Here is a 12267-nt window from a genome sequence, read left to right as displayed (position 1 = left end):
TCATTTATAATGGATTTCTGACAACAGATGGTCATACATTTTACACACTAACCCTTTGAATCGATCTCTACGCACAGTCTGTGTCTATATTTGTTCTTCATGCTAGTAAGTGCTAAATCCCCACTTTTACAAAGGTATATTGTTGAGAACAGCACTAATGTCGTGCTGTTTGCTGTTTGCGCAATTTGCTGGTTTGTGTGGATGCAGTCAGTTTTAACTGTAAAAGATAAGGTAATTTGATTGGATGGTGTGTATTTATGGCATTTTAAGATTGAGTAGAATTAAATGAATGGCAAAACTCAGCAATCTGTTCTCAGTTTGAGAACCACTGCTGGAAATCAGCCTGCACTTTGATCGTAGATTTAGATGCATTAATCAGCGCAAGCGGTTTGTGACAGACCGACTGATGACCACCTTCATTTAAGTAGAAAATCTCAAATGAAGATCGCTGAACTCCCTGTCGAAGCCACTACCATTTTACCTGTTTTTACTTGATTTCACAATAATCACATGGGAGAGGTTAAAGCTTTCTCTTCAGTGTTTCCACAGGACTAAGTTCAATTCAGCTAAAACATGAAAGGTTTTTTAAAAAGTTAAAACCACAAATGTTAACCTAGTTTATTCCTTTGACAGATCCAGAGGGTGTGAAGCTGAATCTGGTTCTGTGTGGGAGTGACGGATTAAAATCCTTCATATCAAACCTGATCCTGAACCAGGGAGACAGAAGATCAGCGCTCAGCTCAGGGTGTGTGAGGAGAGACGTGGAGCTTCATGGACGTCTGGTGTCTCTGGTGGAGCTTCCAGCTCTGTTCAACACTCAGATCTCAGAGGAGGAAGTGATGCGTCAGACGCTCCGCTGTGTGTCTCTCTGTGATCCTGGAGTTCATGTGTTCATCCTCATCATTCCTGATGCTCCACTTAATAATGAAGACCGAGCAGAAATGGAGAAGATCCAGAAGATATTCAGCTCAAGAATCAACAAACACACCATGTTCCTCATAATGCAGGATTCAGAAGACAGGACAGCAGAACTAAATGAAGAAACACAGTCTGTCATTGAGAGTTTTGGAGGACGACATCATTTCATTGGCCCCGACACACAAGTGTCCATGTTAATGGAGAAACTAGAGCAGATGATTGAGGCAAATAATGGAGTTTGTTTCTCCTCAGAGACATTGATGGATGTACAGATGGAAAAACTGCAGAAATTTGAAGAAATGAAGAAGAGAATACATTCATTAGAGATGTGGTTTCAGTCACAAGGTAATGATCAGAAAATCTGTATGGATTAAACACTTTTAATTATCGCAAAAGTCTAAACAGATTAGTGAGATAAATAAGTAACATTTAGCAGAGTTCAGAAGAAATAATATGATTAGCACATGATGCTTCAGTATAAATTGTACGCAATAATCTCTGTTGATCTGTAATGATTAACAATCATCACTTGAAATTCATTATATTGTTTTAAATTTTTATTTGATCTATCTTTAGATTCAAAAGAAAGAGCAGATGAACTGAGGATTGTGCTGCTGGGAAAAACTGGAGTTGGGAAGAGTGCAACTGGAAACACCATCTTAGGAAGAGAACCATTTATATCGGACACATCTCAAAAATCTATTACTAAAGTGTGTAAGAAAGAAAGAGCTGAAATCAACGGCCGACACGTTACTGTGATCGACACTCCAGGACTGTTTGATACTAAACTTACTAATAAGGAAATCCAGAGAGAAATCAGCAACTCCATCTCCATGATCCTGCCTGGACCACATGTGCTTCTCCTACTGATACCAGTGGGACGATTCACTAAAGAAGAAGCAACAGCAGTGAAGATCATCCAAGAGACGTTTGGTGAAAACTCTTTAATGTACACCATTGTGCTCTTCACCAGAGGAGATGATCTGAAGAACAAAACCATTGAAGAGTGGCTGGAAGATCCTGAACCTGCACTTATAAACCTCATTGAAGCGTGTGGAAACAGATACCATGTGTTCAATAATAATCAGACTGGAGACCGAACACAGGTGACTAATCTACTGCAGAAGATAGACCACATGGTGAAAGCAAACGGAGATAGTTACTACTCATGTAAGATGTTCAGAGAGATGGAAAGAGGAATACAAGAACAACAGATGAAGATTCAGACAGAAAGAGTGGATCAACTGAACAGAGAGAAAGAAGAACTGATGAAGAAACACAAGGAAGAGAAGAAGAGGATGAAGATGATGATGGAGGAAGAAATACAAAATCAAAGAAAGAGAAGAGAAGAAGAATTTGGGGAAAGAGAAGAACGATATAAAAGAGACATTAAAGAAAGAGAGGAACAAAATAGAAAGATACTAGAGGAGCTGAAGAGAGAACGAGAGGAATGGGAGAGACAGAAACAACAGGAAAGACAAAGAAGACAAAAGATAGAACAATATAAAAGAGACAATATAGACATAGAGGATCATGAGAGAAAAATGCGAGAGGAGATGAAGAGAGAACGAGAGGAATGGGAGAGACAGAAACAACAGGAAAGACGAAGAAAAGAAGAAACACATAATACAGACACACACCCTCAAGGTCAGATTTACAAATATGAGCAATGGAGGCTGTGAAAATAAATCTGCATAGTCCTTTTGATCTTTCATTGAATTTTTTTTTTTATTTAATCTATCTATTTATTATTATTATTATTATAAACACAGGGGAAATTCAGGGAAGATAGTTAACCAATACATTATTTAATGGGGTGGTAAGAAACCTAGATATTGGATCGGGGATTATGACTCAAAAGCATTGGGAACTACTGTGATACACTTTTGCAAGTAGTTTAAATTTTAGGTTTGAGTTTCGCACATGTTTCTCAGAGCCCCAAATTTAATCAGTTGTTGTTAATCTTTAAACTCTTGTCTTTTTCAGATGATGAAGATCCAGGATGTTTGAGAATCTTGCTGTTTGGGAGAAGAGGAAATGGAAAGAGCGCCACAGGAAACACTATCCTCGGAACAGATGAGTTTTACAGTAAAGTCAGTTCGCAGTTGGTGACCACTACTTGTCAAATGGGAGATTGTGAAGTTGATGTTGGTAAAGTCAAATCAGTAGTTGTTGTTGATACTCCAGGACTCCTTGACACTTCACTATCAAAAGAAAGGGCAATGGAAGAAATGATGAAGTGTGTTTCACTGTCCGCACCTGGACCTCATGTGTTCATCATTGTGTTGAGTTTGGGAAGAATCACTCAAGAGAAGCAAGACACTTTAGACGTGATAATGAAGATCTTTGGCCCAAAAGCAGCAGATTTCAGTATTGTTCTCTTCACTAAAGGAGATGAACTGAAAGAGCAGAAAATAGAAGAATATGTAGAGACAAGTAAAAATGATGAACTCAAGAAACTGATCGGAGAATGTGGAAACAGATTCCTGGCTTTTAACAACACAGAAAAACAAGACCGGACACAAGTTACTGAGCTGATAAACATGATAGAAGAGGTGAAGAAGTCTAATGAGGGCCGATACTTCACTACTGAGATGTTTGAGGCAGCGATCTCCATTGAAAAGAGGGGAGAAATGCTAGAAGAGAATAAAAGAAAAAATCAGGATCAAGTTGAAGAATTAGAAGACAAATATGACCTGGAAATCAAACTCATGAGACAGAGACTGGAGGAGAAGAAACTAAAGATAGATGAGGAGAGAGTGAGGCTGGAGAACAAGTTCAGAGAACTAGAGGAAACACTGAGGAGAGAGTTTGAGGAGAAAGAAGAATCAGACCAGAAGAAACAAGAGATGGAGGATCAGGAACAATCAGAAGAGGAAGAACAGCGAAGAGCTGAATATGATCAAAGAATAGATGAGATGAAGAGAAAGATTGAAAATCAGAGATTACAGTGTGATAAACAGCAAAAGGAAAGAGAAGAGGAAGATAGGAAGAGAGAAGAAGAATATAAACAAGATCGAGAAAAGATGAAAGCTGAGCAGGAACACATCATGGCAGAGTTAAGAAGAAAACAGGAAGAGGAGATAAAAAAGAGAGATTTAGAGGAAGAAAGTAGGAAGGGACAAGAAGAGGAAGAGAGAGAAGAATGGAAGAGAAAAATAAAAGAGGCTGAAGATGAAGAGATTCAAGAGAGAATTAAAAGACAGCAGAGAGAATGGGAGGAAGAGAAGAAAAGACAGATGAGAGAACGAGAGGAAGAGGAAATAAAGATAAAAGAGAGACACAAGGAACGACTGAGAGAAAAACAGGAAGAACTGGAGAAAATTAGAAACAAATTTGAAAGCGAGAGAGAAGAAGAACAGATGATAGAGGACGAGAGACAGAAACATATAAAAGAGAGAGAAGAAAAAGAGAGGGAATATGAAGAAGAGAGAACTGAAATAAAGAGACGTTATGAGCAGCTGGAGCGAGAGAGAAAAGAGGAGTGGAAGAGGAGAAAAGACGAGGATGAAGAGAGAAGAAGGGAGAAGAGAAAGAGATGGGAGAAAATGATTGAAGGTCTGAAACAAGAGCTAGAAGAAGAGATCGAGAGAAGAGAAGGAGAGGAGAGAGAAATTATAGAGAGAGAGGAAAGAGAGTGTGAAGAAATGAAACAAAAACATGAAGAGGAAATAGAGAAGATGAAGAAGAAACATGCAGATGAAGCCAGAAAACAAGAAGAAGAATTGAATAAATTCAGTAAGAGAAAAGAGCAGCATGTTCAGGAGTTCAAGGAGAAAATTGAAAAACAATATGAACTGAAAAAGAAACAAGAACAACGGTGTCATGTCATGTGAAACAGTTTTAAACATTATTGATGTTGATTGCCTTCTGTAGTTTATGTGAAGGGGCTTTCTGTATTTCTCTTAATCAGGGTTCTTCAGATCTGCTCATGTCCTGCAGAGTTTAATCATAACCCTGCACTTCCACTCCCGCCGCTCATTAAAGTCTCCCTGTAGTCGATCGTTTTATCCCTTAACCCTCTGGGCTTCTTCGTATTATAGTCACACTTAGCTTCCTCCCGCCCGAAAACGGGCGAAGCCTTAAAATCTTACTTTACTTTTTCCCAGGATAACCAATCAAATATATTTTTGTTCTATAATGTTTTCTGATTATTATTTAGAATTTTTGGATTTTTTTATGATATTTTGCATTAATTATATAATTTTTATGAGCTATTTTTTCCATTGGAATTAATATTTTATTTTTTATTTTTTTTATTTTTTTTTATTTTTCAATAAATGCAACATTTCACATCAAAATAGAGTGCAGGCCTAAAAAAAAAAAAAATTCAACTGAGAAGAGCGCCACCTAGTGGCTTCAAAATGTATTAATTTGTGTCATGTCCTATAACCGCCTATAGGCGGCCTATAGCTTTTTTATTTATTTATTTGATTTATTCCCATTCGGAAAGAAAAAAAATTATTACTAAGCAACCACTGAATGGAACAACACAAATTATATATCATTTTAAAGCTTAGGATCTCAGCTTTTTAATGCATCTAATTACATTTATTAACTCCTAACGAGTGCTGAGTAATCCCTCTAAAACCGAGTGTACCGCCAGCAGGCGCCACCTAGCTGCGAAAATATTCTTTACCATATTTTTTTAAAATCTTGCCTTGATTAACACAAAGTTGACGTCATTTGAAAGCTTAGAGTCTGAACTTTACAGTGAATGTATCCACTTTGAAAAATTCTTAAGTATTGCTGAGTTATTTGCTGATAAATAGAATTTCTTTTTTTTTTCATAATCTATAAAATAATGTACTGCAATGTGTCAAAAACATCATACAGCTCATGAAACATTCTCAGATAATTGAAAATGGCACTTCATTTTTTACAGCATATTATTACAATTAAAATGAGCCCAAAATTAACATAATCTATTGCTTTTATGACAAGATATTCTTCATGAAGACAAAATTGCCCATGAGGGGGTGTCAAAGACTGTACAAAAAGGCTATCTCTTTTCCAAATGCTGTAACTTTTGATTCCTTTGTCCAAAAATTATTATTTTTTTATCCAGATGCAGCTAACATGTAGGGGGACTTCACTAAAAAAGAATTTTCCTCCTACCTTATTTCCTTCCTGAGTTATTCCATGACAAATAAGAAAGATATGCAAAATCATAATAAAAATTATATATATATATTGTCTTTTATCCGCTGTTTCTTGGCAGGACAATGTCCAAATGTAATGTAATTTATATTTTCAAAAATTTTAAAAAGAGTTCTTTCAAACGATACCTACCTTTTGACTCTCCTTGCTATAGTTTTGGAGTTATTATGATTATATCATTTTTATATAGTTTGGGGCAAAATTTGCTGTTTCAGTCTTACCAGTTCATTTCTCTCTCTGTGTGTGTGTGTTTGTGTGTGTAGGTGTGTGTGTGGGGGGGGGGTGTCTTATTTGCACTCTTGATGTTCTAGAGTGTCACCCCTTCATTGCTGTACACTTTTTTTCAGCACAGTGGCTGATCTGTAGCTTGTACCACCAAAAGTTTCTCTGAGTTTTCCTATTTTTTCGTATTTCCCATTCATTTCCTATGTCGCCCGTTTTCGGGCGGGAGGAAGCTAAGTGTGACTTTTTTTTTTACGACCCTTTAACATATCAGAATCATCTCCTTGATTTTTTTGTGTGTTCATATAGGTAATAAAACAAAAGTCACCAAGTTTCACCCCCATCCGATGAAGCAAAAAAATTAAACAATTCGAAACGTTCAAGTTTTCGCCCGTTTTCGGGCGAAGAAGCATCATCAAAATGACATATTTAAACGTTTTTTCCCTGAGGTAAGGGATTTCTTTAAGAGCATTGCAACAAACTGCTTAACCATCACCCTTACATAAGTGTTTATACTTAGCATTTTGCGATAGTTTCTGGCAAAACACTGCAATGGAGAAGTGGTTACTATAGCTATGAAATCTCACAATAAACAGAACATTAAAGGACCACTTAAACAAGTTTAACATTCACTAAACTATACAACTGTACAATATTTGAATTATGGAGATTATTAAAGGTGGTCTGATGGATGACACAGAGTAGGGCCGGGACTCTAAATCGATGCTTAGCGATTCTTCAAATGATTCATGGATCGATTCTGATATTTTCAGTATGCATCACGAGTCTCTTTCCAATTGATTGAGCTTAGTTTTTAGTTTTTCCAGATGCCGCTGTGTGCTTTAGAAAACAGCCAATCTCTGCTTGTTTCCAATTCCTTACACACACTGCTTGAACCTTCCATTAAATAATCCTTCATAAAGTTCGAAAACATTCAAGCAAATTACAAGGGTGCTCACAGTTATTCAATTTAATCATATAATCACTTATCATACATTTTAAACATTGAATCATTTATAATACCACTTATTTTTCTAGCTCTTAGAATGCTTGCTTTTGTTGTTTAATCTCATGATTGTGGGGTCTCAATGGATGTTGGTCTTCATAAGTAAGAGAAGGTTTTTAACGTCACAGGACGATGTGAATTTTCTGTATCACAAAATGTACTAATGTACTATTCTCCTATCTCTCCATTTAATTTTTCTGTATCTTACTAAAGGGCTAGGGTGAGGGTCCCTTTACAGACAATGCAATTTGCAAGACCTGTTTCCTGTCAGAGGCGAAGAACTGGAAACAAGAACTATCTGCTTGCCTAATACCCATATACTATATAAAGATCTAGAGACTTATTTTGCTTCTTTTCTTCTACTCTGTTCTCTCTACTGATTGACAATAAAGAACATTGATATTCTCCACCTCAGGCTTTTGTCTATTCCTTCGAACTGGTCCAACATGTGGAAAGATGGGTTTTAGAGTGGCTGATGCAGTTTGCCTACCTATAGAGATTTTTTATTTTATTTATTTTTTATTTCAGTTAGCCTAACCTAAACCTCTCTACTTATCCATTGGTCGAGGCCATCTGCCATGTTTGTAGTTTAACACTTTTTACTCGTGTTTGTAGTTCTGAACTGAATCCTCCAAAGCGCAATGGGTTGTGGGTAATATTAGCTGTTATAGTGAGTACGGATCTACACTTCCAAAATCCACCGGGAATAGTAGATCATCCGGCGACTTCTGGCATTGTGCTCTTTTCAACATACTATGCTTTGAGAAACTTATTCTAATCTCACATACTATTTAGGATGGATAGTTATGGACATTGGGAAATGATGTGATGCGCAAAGCATATTATGAGGAAATGAAAGTGTTTTTTGACCTTGGATGCAAGTAAAACTATATAGTAGGAGACTCCAAAACAAAATTAGGAGCCTTTAAAATAGCATAGCATTCTGAATGGCCGGTACCTTAAAAAGTTAGTAGCCAAATTGGCCGGTGAGTGAAAAAGTTAACTTCAATCCCTGAATACTACTTTACTTCAGAATAACATTACAAATCAAAAGGAAATCCAAACAGAGTTATTTTCAAAAATATTTTTATTCAATCAATATATTTAAACTATTAAAAACAGTTCTAAACATTTTGGTACTGTGTTTATTACTGTGCCCAGAGTACAGTGCATCTGCAATTTACAGCCATGAAAGCCTTTTTAAGTGTGCAAGAATGTAAATTAAACACATGCAAGAGAAGAAAAGCTGAGGGCTGGGTTAGGAACCAGAGTCCAAAGGCAGAACTTTTGGTATCTTAAAAATTCTACAAGCGAGCAAAAATAACAAGTGTCCCACAACCTTCAGCCATAACTGGCTGGTGGCAAACAGACCCTCAGTGTGAAGTCTTCCATTTATTCACCATAATAACTGAATTAAGCTGTTGACGTGTTGATGACCATCTCTCTGCACCACCGTCCTGATCTTCTGCTCACACTGTCTGGCAGTGTTCTCATCAATGGTGAAACTGTAAGAAAGTCATGGCACACACACACACACACACACATACACACAGAGACAAAACCTGTTATCCACAGCACCAATAAAGATAAAAAGACAGTGTAAGGGAGAAATGGTGATCAAAATTCTGTAGCAAAACAAAATGCGACTAATTTTAAAAGTTTAAAAAGCTGTTTTTATGTCTAATACTTACAAAAAACGAATAAACCGCCTGGTGACAGCAATGCCCTTCCCCGGGTGCAAAGACAAGTGGACCTGAAAGAAATCAAAATAAATTTGTTTCAGTGATGTTACTTGTTGAGGATGTATAACACATACACTATTGCTTATACACGTATTTCATACACTCCAACAATACATCTATGTTAATAAAAATCATATTATGCTAGACCTTGCTGAATATTTTGCCATGGCATGCATTTGACTTGTCGTTGATGCATAATAGATGATTAGCAACTGTGATTCTGAACTAAAATTAGGCTAATTTGTACCCCGTTTATATTTTTTATTACACGGTCCATCGCTCCATCCAGCTATATATTATCCCCAGATAACAACATCTAAAAACAGAAACACAGGCTCATCCGCGTCACTGAAGTCAGCAGCGCTATACGCTCGCTAGGAACGGTTTTTCTTAGTGGAAGTTTTGTTTTTGGTGAGCTAATAAAATAATACAACTCAGTCAAATCAATATTTTGTGTACAGTTTTTAAATTTAATTTAATTATGCCATCCAGTATCGTGGACTCGCTCTCTCTCGTTTCATACAAACACTGCCGCCATTTTTAAACTATTGTTACGTGCACAGTTGGATTATAAGATACTAACAGGTACGGTTTTAAAACAGTTTAATCTCAAATAAATATCTCTTATCTCCATAATTATTTATGTGGTGAAATGCTGTGTAATAAGTGTTATGACTGTAAAGCGTATCTCTTAAATGTCCGTCTAGTTTCGCCGCTGAAACTGCTCTCTCTGCGGAAGCTTTGCGTTTATAGAACTAATAAAATATTTCAACTCAGATCAATATTTTGTGTCTAATTATTTACTTATGTGGCATGTATCCGTGTAATAAGTGGATAATGTACATCCAGCCGGTTGTTATCTCAGAATAAACCCCTTCAGGTGTGTGTGTGTGTGTGTGTGTGTGTGTGTGTGTGTGTGTGTGAGAGAGATCTCAGAATAAACCCCTTCAGGTGTGTGTGTGTGTGTGTGTGTGTGTGAGAGAGAGAGATCTCAGAATAAACCCCATTCAGGTGTGTGTGTGTGTGTGTGTGTGTGTGTGAGTGAGAGAGAGAGATCTCAGAATAAACCTCTCCAGGTGTGTGTGTGTGTTATCTCAGAATAAACCCCTTCAGGTGTGTGTGTGGGTGTGTGTGTGTGTGTGTGTGTGTGTGTGTGTGTGTGTGTGTGTGTGTGTGTGTGTGTGTGTGTGAGAGAGAGATATTTCAGAATAAACCCCTTCAGGTGTGTGTGTGTGTGTGTGTGTGTGTGTGTGTGTGTGTGTGTGTGTGTGTGTGTGTGTGTGTGTGTGATCTCAGAATAAACCCCTTCAGGCTGATGAAGACCCTCTGATCTGTGTTTATTCTGAGATAACAACTGGCTGGATGTACATTATCCCTGACTTGACAATCATGTTTGTTATTAGAATTACCATACTGTGTCTTCCACCCAAATAGTTGCAGTAATAACCTGGTACCAACAGCCAGTCTCTCTGACCCCAAACCACCCAACTTTGCAAGGGAAACTTACATTTACATTTATGCATTTGGCAGCCTCTTTTATCCAAAGTGACTTACATTGCATTTCAAGGTTTTCTTAAACGCTCTACTGTTTGAGCTACAGGAAACTTCTGTATTTTTCAACCTGGACCAAGTTTTACGATGTTTTCATGTCTAATTAAAATTGGAAACTAATTGATAATGTCCAGTATCGACAAACGAAACAAACTGCAAATGTAATAGCCTACTTTTGAGCACTGTCAATGTACGTCTATAAAAGTGCTTGTTTTTGCCAATGCCAGACTTGGAACATTATTAAAAGGATCTCTACAGATATAAACATTTGTGTTCATTGTAAGATCTTTTTTGTTTAAACACAAATGGCCATTTATCAAATCTCCTCAAACCCTCAGAATCCATTGACGTAATTTTATCTCGCACACTATCGTAAAACAAACTTCGTTCACCAAAAAGGTTTCGGTTTGTCTTTCCGCAGTTCCAATTATCATCAACTCTGGTTTGGTCGAAATAAACCCTAAGCTAATTCACTATTAGATTTGAAAATGTCAGGAGAGCAGCGGGTAGACAATCTAAGGTATTTCCGACCAGAAATTATTGGGCGAGGGAAGAGATTGCAACTTTCACTGGCTAAATTTACAGTTTCATTCACACTTAAAAAACAATGAACACTATAATGTTAAAAACTAATAATAATATTAACTTACCAAACTTCCAGAAATCCAGCGTCCTGCTTCTCCAGTCACCATCAGTAGTGTTCTGTCAGTGTGATGTGACGTCAGGTGGCGCGCAATATACAGCAATCCGGTATTATTGCCTGGCATACTACAGCCAGCTTACAGCAAGACTAAAATATACCGTAAAACATTCCTGCTCAATCAAAATGACCCAGAATGCAAAGTAAATTACCATATTTTCCTGTAATGTAGAAATGTGGTATGTTTCTGTAAAAACCTACAGTACTTTTTCGAGCTTCTAAATCTACAGAGTATATGTGTGTGTGTGTGTGTGTGTACGTCTCCGAAAAATTCTGTTGGGTTCTAGCAATAAGTGTCTCACGACAAAAATATGAAAGTTATTACTCACCTCTATCACCTCTAGATAAGTAAGGGATAATCCACGGCTAGCCATGCATTAAAGGATTTTAATGCACGACGTAGAGGCGAAGAACCACCCGACGCGAAGCGGAGCCTCTACGAAGTGCATTACAATTCTTTAATGCATGGCTAGCCGTGGATTATCCCGCTTATACCTTGGTTATTTGCCAAGTTAAAAATAAGTTAAAGCTGTAACTGATGTTTACAGTGTAATTTTTTAACAGACGTGTAAAAATGACGGTTATTTCTTAAGTTAAGGCTCGGCAGTTCTTGCACTCCGTCCGCTTTAAATAAAGTAGAGCCATCGGATTGCTTTTAGTTTTATTTGAATGAATTCACATTTATTTAAATTCATTATTAAAAGAGAGAGACAGAGAACTGAAGGAGGAGAGAGAGAGAGAGAGAGAGAGAGAGAGAGAGAGATGCGTGCGCGAGTTACCTGTGTGCGTCGATCTCTTCTTTAAAGTCTAGCAGCTAACGTTACAGTCCCCTCGTTGCTTAAGCATATAGCTAACTTAATGATTCTTTAATGGATTTATTACAATTATTTATGAATGACAGGCAACACTGAAAGTGACAAGGCAATCTTTATTTGAACTAATCATGTCATTTATTTATTGTTAATTCT

General features: G+C 37.1%; 2 protein-coding genes across 4 annotated transcripts in view; both read left to right on the top strand.

Moving 5' to 3' along the window:
• LOC311295720 (uncharacterized protein) overlaps positions 1-7715 on the top strand; it is a 43743-nt gene extending 36028 nt beyond the window's left edge. For both annotated transcript variants that reach the window (XM_084417210.1, XM_084417211.1), the window contains 3 exons: positions 634-1263; positions 1495-2565; positions 2905-7715. In XM_084417210.1, the coding sequence (XP_084273336.1) occupies positions 634-1263; positions 1495-2565; positions 2905-4754 (3551 nt within the window). In that variant the 3' untranslated portion in view covers positions 4755-7715. The remainder of the gene's footprint in view (positions 1-633; positions 1264-1494; positions 2566-2904) is intronic.
• The window catches only part of LOC311295724 (GTPase IMAP family member 8-like), a 527136-nt gene that overhangs the window by 74384 nt on the left and 440485 nt on the right, over positions 1-12267 (top strand). The window lies entirely within an intron of this gene.

The sequence above is a fragment of the Rutilus rutilus genome (genome assembly GCF_951802725.1).
Source record: "Rutilus rutilus genome assembly, chromosome: 8".
Taxonomy (NCBI): Eukaryota; Metazoa; Chordata; class Actinopteri; order Cypriniformes; family Leuciscidae; genus Rutilus; species Rutilus rutilus.
Note: the sequence above shows the minus strand (reverse complement) of the source record. Positions and strands in the feature narration are given on the sequence as shown.